The 13,443-nt window shown below is 41.5% G+C and overlaps 1 protein-coding gene across 5 annotated transcripts in view; it reads left to right on the top strand.

Annotated features, from left to right (window-relative positions):
- Positions 1–13,443, top strand: part of LOC139993592 (uncharacterized) — a 116,532-nt gene that overhangs the window by 97,844 nt on the left and 5,245 nt on the right. The window contains exons 1-7 of one of the 5 annotated variants that reach the window (XM_072015483.1): positions 4,106–5,593; positions 5,690–6,109; positions 6,887–6,966; positions 8,153–8,387; positions 11,933–12,050; positions 13,010–13,157; positions 13,289–13,415. In XM_072015483.1, coding sequence (XP_071871584.1) covers positions 5,798–6,109; positions 6,887–6,966; positions 8,153–8,387; positions 11,933–12,050; positions 13,010–13,157; positions 13,289–13,415 — 1,020 coding nt within the window. In that variant the 5' untranslated portion in view covers positions 4,106–5,593; positions 5,690–5,797. Of the gene's footprint in view, positions 1–4,105; positions 5,594–5,689; positions 6,110–6,886; positions 6,967–8,152; positions 8,388–11,932; positions 12,051–13,009; positions 13,158–13,258; positions 13,416–13,443 lie in introns of those variants that run through there. The other 4 variants (XM_072015481.1, XM_072015484.1, XM_072015482.1 and 1 more) reach the window with 4 other exon arrangements.

Here is a 13,443-nt window from a genome sequence, read left to right on the forward strand (position 1 = left end):
AAGGGTTAAGGCTCGTTGATCGATCGGGACGACTTTTTTACTCGATGGCGCCGTGATTAATTTTTTATTCATTTCCTAAATGATATTTGTGAATCGTTAATAACTAGACAATGTGTTCCTGACTTTGTGTGAAAGAGAGCAATAAATCAATCATGGAGATAAACGAAAAGAGAGCAAACTCGTTTTTCTTTTTTCTTTCAATGTATATTTTTAGATCTCCTTTCGTCCCTGACTCCCTTCTTCTATAACACAATACTTGGTCATCTAAATTCGTGAGTCCTTCGACTTGATCGCGTCGGTGTTATGGATTACCCGCATAATTCTTTGTCGCGCCCATTCATCTTCGTAATTAAGCGACCGTTTACATGCGACGCAGCAGTATCTCACGTGTAAATCGTTGTCACGAAGGTGAAAGTTATTAAGCATTCTTGATAAAGGTAGCCGCGTTTGCAACACTTCTCGAAATTAGAAATACCAGATGAATCGCTTCTCCACTCACGAATTCTCTTTAATTACGAAAGAAGGCTTGTAGCTTGATTAAAGAAGCAACTCGTGTGCAATCGATATAATCTTTTCTACATGAAGTTTTATTACACCGCTCGATTATCGTCTTCTGTGATTGTGGATACGAGAGCCAGGCTTTGTTTCGGGTCATTGTATTGTTAAAAGTAACAAAGGCTATTGGTCTCGTCTAAAAGCGATCAGGCAAGCCAAGAAAGGAAATCATGCGCTAGAAACAAAGAATGGAAGCCTCGACGAATATCTTCTTTTTCTTCGAGCTTTGTCATCGCCTCCAAGGACGAGCTGGCAAGCCTCGTGAAATACCGCATCCACGGTATTCCGATGCAGTTTCAAAATTGTTCGGCCGAACAACACTTGGCGACTTTGGAAAAGTTCCAGAGATGCTCGACGAAAAAAGCTGAACCAACTCGACAACCATTTTTTTTTTCCTACGATGTAAAACAGGAAGACCCTGTTGGGGTAAAAAGATTTACACCGAACACTTCGAGATTTTTGCAACCGAATATTTATACGATCGCACTGACAAAATTGTCAGCTGAAAGTAACTGTATTTATCGAGGCAGGAATATTCTTTCTTTTTTTTTCTTTTTTTTTTTTTTTATTATACACGAATGTCTTTATGTGCGTTATTTTTATCTAATCAATTTTCTCGATCGGTTTCTTAATCCATTCGATCTTAACTAAGTTAAATTTTTAACGAAACTACTGAGATTAAATCGTGAGATAAGACAATCAAGTTTTCTCGTTGGCTAAAAATGGTCCAATCCTGAAAGGATTAAAAAGCCTATGTGCAGTTTAGACTCGCTTAGCTTATCTATTTATAGCGGTTTGTATCTAGCTTATTCTACGCGTACGTCGCAGCGATATGTACCGATGGATCAGGTTGATGCTCCTTGTCCCCATCTCGAAATAACCGGACACGCCCTCGTTACGACGTTTTCGTACCTCGCTCATTAAAGCTGTAAACGAATCACGCTGATTCGTTACCTATGCGCTTACCTTGTCACTCTATCCGACCGGTAGAAAGTTAATAGTCCGCTTAATAACGACACCGTTCAGTTCGAATCAGCGAGAACCGATACGTTTCCACGGAGCAAAACCCGCCCAACCAATCAGTGGCTGACGTGGAAAGAAAGATAATGATGATTTTCGTATCCGCCAGAGTTTTAATTAATGGACAAGAGATAATAAAGAGGGGCTCGAGGGAAATTGTGGTTCGAGAAGGGCTACGATTAAAATAGAAAACTGGGTCGACCCTGAAGCGCGATGAAAAGTTACCTGGACGCGAGTATCCAGCACGTATTCCCGTTATTTCTTGTCGAACCGTATTTCGGATATAGAACCGACATATTTCTCACAACCTTTAATTAGCAAATGCTCCCACGTTGCATCCAAGTGACTGCATTTTTCCTACAATATATGAGGTTGCATATGGACTGTATTCTTGCCACGTGCAACCAAATGCTCACGTGACACTAGCCATCCTATGAATTAGTACCATAAACATTTGTTTAGCCACCCTATGAATTAATACCATAAACAGTTGTTTAGCCATCTTATGAATTAATGCCATAAACATTTGTTCGATCTTCGTATCATTCGATTCCATCGTTCGAAGGAAACACGTGCTCATACGCACACAATCACACAGATTCACGATCGCTGTAAGCGTTTCATTTTCATTTTCAGTCGCGATAAAAATAGCCATACGTTTGTAAATAAATATTCACAGCGTTTCGGGGATTCGTTGGTAGATTTTCAAAATAAAATGGCAAATCGCAACGAGTTTGCTGCTTTTTGAATTTATCGGCCGCACAATGGACGCAACTCGCGCAACGAAACCTGTTGCGAGAATACAATGGGCAAGTAAATTTTCTTTCGACAATGTAAAACAATAACTATTCTCTTTCGTTTTTTGTGTCCAGTCATTACAGTTCATTGACAACGCTGCTCATGAATCGAGCTTTTCGATCGCCTCTTAAAAAACGCGAGAATGCCGTTTCACAAACTTTCGTACAAGTAAAACAGATCGCTTTATGCATACGACTGTCAAACGTATACTTGTATACCGATTTTTCCCAAGCTTTTCCAAAAAAGTACGAGACCAGACGGTACAATCGTTGATCTTATTGATACACGCGTTTATCACATACACATATTTCGTCCTTGTTTAACAACCTATTCAGGATAGAATGAAATATTCAGCATATCCCAGGGTTTACCAGACATAATCAAACGAAAAATGTTATTGAAAGTTTGGTATTAAAAAGCTATAATAAAAGTACAAAGGGAACGTTAGCAGACAAACGATTACTTGCTAGAAGACTGTAAGTCAGAGATAGTTTACAATGAACGTAACCCTTGACTCCATTTCGCTTATTACGTTTTTCTTTTGTGACATTCAGGTAATGTGGCCATTGACTGATCGATAAAATCACTGGAAAATTCAAACAGTCGAAACGACCGACTGGCTCGATAAAACCGTAGACGCGACTCGTAGCAATTGTTACCGGACTACCAGTTTCATGTTTATTAATGCAGCCGCGTAAACGTGTATACGCGTGCACGAGCACAAACATGGGAACAAGCGAAGGCGACATGTTTATTCGTACGAGGTCAAGATCATTGTCGTTCATTCGCGCGCAGCCTGGATTCCGTCACGTTTCGCCGCGGATCCTCCATGAGCGACTTTTTCCATCGTGAAATCCGTACACTAGCCACGTTTCCATATTGCAAAGCCTTTGCCCCAAAGAAAGCGTGTCCTCGACCGTTCATCGTGAATTTTGCCTCTGTTTTCCATTTGCAACTAATTTTCATTCGTAACGTTCAAACCGCAGAGCAAGAACCTGTCTGGATGAACGAGTTAATTACAATTTCCATAGTGGCTCTCAACTTTGTGCAATTGAAATTGTACGAATGAATAGCGATAGTTTACAGAGGTGTGATGCTGTACCCTTTCAACGACTGCAATTTGTACATATTTCTGTTTCCTCTCTTCGCAACAACCTAGTCACCATTTTTGGCACGTTCCTTAATCAGCCTAATCCTTAACTTATGATCCTTGATTCATCATGCCCAATGTGTTCTTCATAATCTGAATTTTACCATCCCCACTGCCAGTCTTTCCAGAATCGTTAAAACGAATAGATTCTCTTAATTCCGAGCTTCAAACCGCGTCAAACACTGTAGCGGGTGCAGCAACGAGTTGCTAAAAAATCATCAAACGTCTATTGGAATTTTTACTTACGTGTAAGCTATGCTTTACACAGGCAGCCAATGCTCATCGAGTTCCCCATTCTGAATCCAAATAATTTTCCATTGCCAGAATATTTATAAACACGACATAAGTTTGAGAACGTTTGATCCAGTGTATATTCTAACTTCGTCTAAGATTCTCTAAACGTGAGTGGATTAGTCACTACCAAGCTCCAAGACAAAGATACCAATATTCTTTAGAATATTTCTCAAAAAGTCGAAAAATCCGTTTGTGGGGTTCGTTAATGCGCAAATACCAGCACAGACTGCGCACAAATGACGCCCTGTTACGCAATCGACATTGCTGACAATCATCGTATTACCTGCAAAGCGCGATCGTCCGTAGTTTCGCGCGATTCTCGCTTGGCGAAGCTCGTTCGCCGAACCCATCCTCCCTAGCTCGGCAATCATTCTCTAAATATCGAATTCAGTCGAAAATTACATCTTGTTCGAGCGACTTTTCTTGTCGAAGTAATTTTTATTAATATCAACGGCGGTTTATGCCGCCGTTGAAAAAAGTGTGAAATAGTAGCAACGAAAACAGGAAAAAACAAGAGACACGCAATGTGGTAAAAACGAAAAACACTGTTATTTTAAACACGACGATACTCTCCAACATTGGAAACAATGTAAATTGGGGCTAGTTGAGTGAAGTTAAATAATTTGCTTTGCAATTTGCCAAACTCAATTAGGAATAATTTTCAAGTGATCTACGTTTGAAAACAAATTATTTAACGTTGTAGTAAATAGCGAAATATACCGTGTACTTACATTCGACGGCCATACATTCTACTGATGAAAGAGAAAAAAGTTTGTTCAATGGTAATAGTTTCAACTGTGATTAACATAATTCAGTAGTGTATCTATGTGCTATTCCTTTTGCGTCATTTTGTTCTTCACATTATTGGTTCTTATGCAATATCTTCTAGCTGACTCGAATATCTTACTACACTCTTCAGCTTCTTCTGAAATACATTTGGAGAACCAATTTATCCAATCAGCGTGTTAGATTTCCATTAACAACAATAGATATTGTGCTAATGTTATATTTACACGAGACAAACGACAGCTGAAGTCACACAGCATCTTAGAACAGTCCGTAAAAACGAAACGCGTCTATCGGATCGGTTGAATCGTTATCGTCAAGGCGAGTTGGGCGAATTTCGTATCCGGCTCGCGTGACAGCGGCTTAAGGCGCTAAAATAGAGCCTGTATGGCATCGATGTAGTCGACACGTCGGTGCCAGAACGCAGTTACGCATTTAGTCTTTAACTGGAAGCATCCGCGGCCGGAACAAGCGGCCGCCAAGCCCGTGACCGACGAAAACGCGAATTTTTCTCGATCGAACAGCGCGAATCGTCTCGTCTGGGCGATCCTTTCGTGGAAAACGAATCGATTCGTAGCCGTGAAACGACGATGTGAAGCGTTTTCGAGGCTAGAGGATGCAACAAGTGCGTCGCGGCGGAGAGCAGTTCACGAAAAGGGGACGTCATGTAGAAGCTACCTGCGTTGCCAATTGCGTCCACGAATCGACCGCTTGATCTCCGCGCTGCCGCTAATTACCCTCGCAATCAGCCTCGATTCAACTTCGTTTCACGCCTACGAGATCATCGTTTGCAACGAAAGGATCCGCCGTATGAACGCGACTGTAGAAAATCCGTGAGTGAAAGTACACACATCATAGTATTCCCTTCGTTCGATCGTTCTTCTATAATCTTTGATTACTTCATCGTTCGGTTATTTCGTCGATCGACGAGCTATATCTATTAGAACGAGACACGTCTTTGTCCGATTTTTCAATCTGTTCGCCGAGTCTGTAAGTTTCCTTTCGCTTATTTTTCTGTTAGTTTACTTTTACAGGCAGAGTAAGATTGATTTTTCAAGGCACAATTTTCCTGGTTCGATTTTACAGTTTGATGCGTCGGATCGGGCCGACGAGAATCGAAAAACACTCGGAGAAAGAGTTCGCGAATAGAAATCGAGAATCCAGGCGAGGTACGGGGAAGATTCCCGGTGTGGAATGGAAATCAAAAGAAACGAGCCTCGGCCGGACGAACTCGAGGAAAATCCGTTTCTCTGGACGATCTGTAAAACGGGTGTCCCTCGAATATTGGCCACGAGTCTGTTCGCTGTCGGTCGATACTGCGCGGACCAATTGCCAAAGAAAATGGGCCTGGGCAGCCTTCGGATCCTGGCCGCGTTCCTAGTTATCGTAATGCCCCGATCGCTGACTTACATTCTCCTATATCCGATTTTCAGATTAGTGTTTGGCAATTTGTATCCGGCCTACGCTTCGTACAAGGCAGTGAGAACGAAGAATGTGAAAGAATATGTGAGTATCTATCAAGACCACCCGCTGAAATAACTAGAGAGGTATTCTTACTTCGTCTTCCATTAATAGCGATTATGTTTGATCATTCTAATTAATGGGAATAGAACATAAGCGTGCTTCCAAGTACGAGCCAAGTTTCAGCTGAACTTGCTCGATAACGTTGCGACTAAACATTGTTTCTAGGAAAGCATAAACTTTGCTCCGCAAATATTTATCCACGAGGGCTAGTTCTCTCAGGCTTCTTTGTTAAAAATCGACCGCACTTGTCCTCGACGAACTTTGCTTCTGGATTAACTCGTGTCGCTTTATGCTCCAATGTCTCTCCTCCAGAGAATTCCCGGTTAAATTCCAAGCTTATATTTCCATTCCCTTTGCGTTTTCCTCTTGTTTTCGCATAACGTTAAAAGCTAATATTAGGTTGCTGTGGATCGAAGACCGTTGTCTGGTTAGAATACTTCTACCAATTTGATGCGCAGCTTCTATGTACGTGGATGTTATACCTCGTATATCTCTATATATGTACATTCTGCACATATTTGTACATTCAAATTTCCTATGAATGCGTAAACATTCTCGGGCTAATTACAAACATTGATAGCTTACACGAACAAAATGGCAAACGGAATTTATACAGCGATCTAATATATCCCATACGAAAGCCGAGACGAAGTAAGAGTTCCTCCAAGATAACGATCATCCTAAGAGCGTACGGTACATCGTTTCGTCGCAGAGATCCGTCTGGAGACACAGTGTAAGAATTTGTACTTTCATTTTCAGGTGAAATGGATGATGTATTGGATCGTGTTCGCGCTGTTCACGTGCGCGGAAACATTCACCGACGTCTTCTTCAGCTTTTGGTGAGCAACGCCTGGGTCATGTTACTCTTCTAACTTTGATACATACCGTAGTATAGCTAGCAGCGTACGAGCACTGGAAAGGTCGAGTAGAAGAGGAGAGGTCGACACCACCGTGGTCCCTTCCCTCTCTTAACTTGTTAATCCAAAGAGTACTCGCGATGAAAGAGGCTGAAATAGCGGTTGCACGCGTTCGCTGGATGGAAAGGGCATGTGTTTCGTAGACAGGGCTATCTGGAGTCGCGAAGCGTTTGGTTTGGTCGGTCGGTCATGGCCCCGTTTTCGCCGGAAGCGAATAAAATTCGAGCGAACCGGGGCCAATAAACCGAGGTGAACCGCGTGGTCCGCTCGCCACCGGGAATTCCGAAAGTCTAATTTCGGCCGAGATGGATATTGGCTTACATGCACTTCTGAGGATTCTACCAGCGTCTCGTCTTCCGTCTCTGTTTCTGGTGTTCCTGCCTGCTGTGCCAGATCTCTCCCTTCATACTCGAATTACAACCAAAAAGGAGAGTTGCTGGTGTATTTCTAGCCAGGAATACCCTCGCACTTTCCTCTCCTTCCCTCCCTCTTTCTCACACTCTCTCTTTCCTTTCCTATCGTCCACTATCCTACGCCTGGCCATTACACTACCCAATTATTTTCCCCTTTTTCTTTTTTTACCCTCCTTTCGCGATGATGCGGCTTCGTTGTTCATGGCTGCGTCACGCGTAACGACAATTGACGAGCTTTCTGAAAGCAAAGGCCCTATAGGTCCATCGTAAATATGTACAGTTACTAAGAATAGTCGCCGTACACCTGACAGAAGGACCATTTTTATTACAATGAAATACTACGACGTTTCATTGCCAAGTTATTGCGATTTATGTCAAGATGATCAAGGCTATAATATAAGAGAAATGTTATTATACGACGTGATATGTACGTTGCGAAAAATCGCAAATGAAATGTTGACCCTCGATGGGTTGTTTAAGAGTCGACCGATCGATGTTAGAAAAATTAGAACCGAGACTTCCAAAGTAATTTAACATTTTTCCAAAAAGTTTGTTGGTTATATTTTTGCGTTCGAGCTACAAATTTTACGTTCTTCCATGAAAATGTGCAGTATTTTGCCGACCAATAATTACGGCCATCGATTTTTCCATCGTTTCGTACGCGTAACATTTGTGTTTTGATCTTGCTCGTATAGGTTCCCGTTTTACTATGAAATCAAGACTATCCTGGTGATCTGGCTGTTGAGCCCAGCCACTAAAGGCTCGAGCATTCTCTATAGACGCTTCGTTCACCCGGCTTTGATCCGGCGCGAGGCTGAGATCGACGATGCCTTAGCACGCGCGACGGAGCAAGGTTACTCGGCGGTGTTGCACCTCGGATCGAAAGGTGTGAATTATGCTACCACGGTTCTCATGCAAACCGCTATCAAGGTAAGTTTCCAACTTAAAAGTACACTCGCTTACAGATGCCGTAACGACGAATCCGATCGTCTTGTTTAACAGGAAAAGTAAAGAGTAACGGAAAAGATATTCCTTTATGGAATAAAAGTAATTCTGACATTAAACATGGAATAGTAAGATACGGAAAATTCGAAGTAGATCGATAAAAAATATACAGAATATATAGAACATAGTCTATCTTTTAGTCTGAATCTTTTCCTCGTAACAAAACGATCAAAAGTCCATAACTTCACGTAAAATATTAACTCGCTGCAGCCACCGCTTCCCAACTCGCTAATCGTTCAATTTTCTTTTTTTTCTTGTTTTTTATGTTTACGTTGTCCTGCACGCCTATCCTGCACGCCGCCTCTAATCAAACAAACACCAACGTCGATCATCATCACTACACATCGTCTAACCACTGCCAATCATCGTCGTTCCTTTAACAACTCGTCGTTATATATTGTCAAAAAAAAAAAAAAAAAAAAAAAAAAAATACCATGTTATACGTACACACGTGTTTATTATGTTCGACCTGTAACATCAAACATTTCACGACGTTCGTGTATATGTGTAAAAAAAAAAACCCTTCCAAAAACACATCGGAACGCGGGGGTGGTCAGCATATTCTGAAGTCAGACCAAATCATGGTGACTGAGCTATCAACGATCCAATCGGCCTCGGCCGTTTCTAGCTTAGCCAAGCTCCCAACGACCTCGAAGGAAAAGACGGACCAGATAGACGCCATCCAGAAACCGAGCACCCTGTCGCACTCAAGCAGTAGCTCCGATGACTTGATCCCTGTCGATTCGATGCCCAACATGAGCAACGATATGAACACGGACGACGAGCTGGTCGAAATTAATCGTATAGCAGAAGGGAACGTTTTCAAGATGCCATCGCCGAAGAAAACGTACAAGGTGCGGAAAACGAGAAAAGGGCGAACCGAAGGCAACTCGAGGCGACTCCGGTCACACGCTCGCGACGCTGGCTCCATATTCAGCGACGATGAGTTGGACCAGCAGTATGCGTCCACCTTGACAGAATACTGAAACACAGTGTCGTTCTGTGAACCCGTGGAAACCAACGATTTAACGTAGTCTCGGAGAATCGCGAGAATAATAATCCTCGACAAGCTTTCGTCGAAAAGGAGTGCAAGTTACCGATTTAAGATTAACATAGCGTTTTTACATTTATAGAGATTCAAGTGGAATGGGTTTTATTAGGGAAATTATGCGTGTGTTTGTTGAAAGTCCTAGAGTGATTTTCCGTTTTTTTTTTCTCTCTCTCTCTCTCTGTTTTAGAGTCGAGTTAATCCTGAAGAAGGTATTCGTTAAGACGGATTATGGAACGATTGGAAAGACAAAGATAAAAAGGAATTTGATGATTTCGATGAGAGGAGGGTTTTTGAAATTTTACTCCCGTGAAATTATTTGTTACATCTACACGTGCGTTACGATACTATATATAACGATAAAGATGTTTTTTTATTCGATATATACCAGAGGTCTTTAGCATAATGTAATCTCAGCTGCGAAACGTTTAACGTTCAGATGAACATTAAGAAACTATTATTGCGTGCCGCCTTTCTGCGAATGCTGCGACTCATATCATTTGTTATACCAATTAGCATTAAGAGTAAACTATCGTGATTGATCGCGAACCGTGATAATTTTGGTAAGTCGGGAGAACTGGTGCCTTACGACAGATGACAATATGAGATTTCATCGATTACGACAATCCAAGAAATTTTCGTCTATTGTTGCAAATTGATAAACTATTCTTAACAAATAAATATATCAAATAACCATGTTGAATCCTTTTTCACGAACAAACCGTCGAATAATAGAAATATCGATCGAATACATGATATTTCATTTCTATGAACTAGACTTGTAACAAAAAGACAGAGTTTAAGACTGTACCGCGTCGAGGTATGTAACAGGAAGAATTTGACGATCACTGGCAATTTTGTATATGCAATTTGCACGAACACTTGTTATCTGGATCGCACGATTTGCTTACGAAGTAATCGAAGTACTGTACTTTTTGCTGGCACGTAATCACCGACGAACATCAGGTAGTGCTTAAGGAGGCATCGATCACAGAGCGTGTCGTTCCTTGCTGTAGTTCCCATAGTTGTAACTGTTGTTAAATCTCATACATATATCAGATTGATGTAAATGTGATGGAAAGTAATTGCATAGGACACACATCCTCGTTACTTGTACACCAACCGAACATCTCCAAGCATATTAGAATCGTCGAGAATCTAAGAAAGCTATAGTAATACGAGGATTTGCCATTGAAACGCTTAGAAAGTAAGACTTTTATATCCCAAAGATTTTACTCAACGATGCTATTGATATGTTTAATTTCATTTTCTTTTTTTTTATTCCCGTTTTTTTTCGAATAAATATATTCTATGGATAAGGATGTAATGTGTTGGTCCCTCACTCTTGCTCCGTTCTCTTTTTCGTGGAAAATAAACGCTAGTACCCCGCGATCATCCGGATCGATCGATTCTTCATCGTTCGTACCGTGCAAATCCCGTCTAACGAGTTGGTCCAGTTAATCAAGAGAACCCGGTTCTATCGCTGGACACGCGGAACGCTAGCCGTTAACTCGTGCCAGAATGAAAGTCGGAAAGAAACGTAGCCGGATAGGCGAGAGACCGCAACGCGTTCGCGTTGTCGAACCCGGCCTAGATCGGTCGCTAAAAACACGCACGACAGATCGAACACACGCTCCGGTGTCGGCAGATAACACATTAACACCTTTTTCCGGGTTGGTAAGAATATATTTTTATTTTTTTCTTTTTCTTCGTACAAAGTATTGAGATGAGAAGGTCTATGACTTTGGCGTTCCTAAGAGACTCATCGAGAGGAATTAAAAAACTTCCGATCGATAGTTGGCCAATATCTACGCGATTTCGTATTATTACGAAACTATATTATTTCGTATTATTACGAAGATAATTTAGAAAGTAGAATCCAGATAGAAAATTGTTAAATATTTTAACGAGCAAAATTGCACTTTGAATATTTTACAATATCTTTGAATATCAGCATCGTACGTCTTGCATAATTCTTCGCGTTTGTTACAATAAATGTTCGATACGTTTCTCTCTCGTGTCGATAGAAAATTTCCATCCGCCGATGGAAATCGACGTCTCAACGTATCGCGAAAAGCCTCATCCATGACGTCGAACGCTGTCGTAAACGATAAAAGTCGATGTTGCGTCAGGAGGATCGCTTTACAGGCTTCGCAGGACTTACGTGTTTATTAGAAATTTTTCATTCCTCTCGCCGAGTACTATCAACTCTTCGAGTCTAAGCACCTTCTTCTTTTTTAACACCCTACGTAATACTTTGTTTTAGTCTTCGCTGTATGTATCTTCAACATGTAACTGTACGTTTTTCTCTGTGCTCGATCGATGAGTTTGATTTTTCTGCTCACTGGTTCTTAACAAACGACACGGCACGCAATCGTGGATTACCCGGCAGGTTGAAAAAAACGGAGGATTGGTTTTTCAGGGCGGTGGTGGTCTGGTACAGCATTTAAAGAAGAGCTACAGCCTGAGCGACCTGACCGGCGAGAAAGAGGACGAGAATAGAAACACGCCGCACATGCACGACGAGACGGACATGGAAGGTTATTGGCCGATCATGGCTCTAGTCATTTTTACGAATTCTCTCGCGAATAACCATAACGCTGTTCGCTTCCTTCGATGTAAAACTCTGTTTGTTTAAACTGTTCGGTGGACAAATGGTCCATATATTAGGAGTTTACCAATTTTTCCTCGCTATCCACGATGCTTCGAATAATTATAGACTCAAACACATTTTCTGCATTGGTTCTTCGATATTTCCGAGAGACCAGGGTAACGTTAGACGAAATCGTTTTCGTAAATTGAACGCTCGAAAAGGATATCGGCAGATGGTGTACTCGTAAGTATTCGATGGATTGTCTTCCATAACTGAGATAGAAGATAAAAAAGACAATACAGCCGCCAGTGTAGATAAGCTTCAAAATTTCGGAACACAGTTGTTAACATGGACATCGAGTACCAATCCGAGAACCTACGTGGAATTCTAGCGAGAAAAGTTTACTTTAAAATAAAATCTGAAACTTTAAATAAGTCCGTGGATAGCCTAATTTAATAGATTGATAGAAATAATTGAAGATAAAGGGAAATCCACTAAACATTGAACATTGAAAAGGTAAGGAAACTAACACTGAGTTTGCATCTTTTCACAGGGAGAAACACAATTTTAAAGGGGAAATTTAATTTCTTCCAGACTTGGAGAGAAGAACGAACGATCGTTTGTTCGAATGTTACGAAAAATCAGAAAATAGCGTTGAGTTTATAATTATTCACGGTACTGTATTTTGTGGTTCTTAGCTAAGAACGTCCTTCTACCTTTTTCGCATCCGCAACGTTAAAGGATAGAATTCGATCGTGTAAATTGATCGACGAGCAAAATTGCGAGTGAAATATCACAGTCAGTGAAAACGACCGATACGACGCAGCACGTGCGTCCACAGTAGCAATTTTGTTAATCAGACATTAAAAGAACGTACTTTGATCGAAATTTGTCAATAATTTGCAGTGGAACCTCGTCGAAGAGAGCATGTGGGAAGAAGAGGGTATAGTCCTCGTCGGACACAGTCCAGCACCAATCGAGTGGAGATGTATTTTTCCGAAGTGGACGTTGACGTTCTACAGCCAAGGTCTAGGGAGCCAACAGCTAGCTTAACGTTCGTATCTGGTTTTCAACGGATAATCATAGTACAAACGTATAGCGTTCTAATATCCGTAACGTGAACGTGTTATGCTGTAAACGAATCGTTGGTTGCAGTAATATAAGGTCTTCGGACGACATCTCCAGCGGGTACAGCAGCGGGGAAGCGCTACAATCCAGTCGTACATCTCAAGGCGATTCGTTGGTTCGAACATCGAGCGTCGGTGCAAGAACACGCGCAAAACCTCGCTCCACCACGAAGAAGACCCCAGAGGTACTAAATTCAACCGGCCGAATCCGTA

The sequence above is a fragment of the Bombus fervidus genome, chromosome 13 (assembly GCF_041682495.2).
Source record: "Bombus fervidus isolate BK054 chromosome 13, iyBomFerv1, whole genome shotgun sequence".
Taxonomy (NCBI): Eukaryota; Metazoa; Arthropoda; class Insecta; order Hymenoptera; family Apidae; genus Bombus; species Bombus fervidus.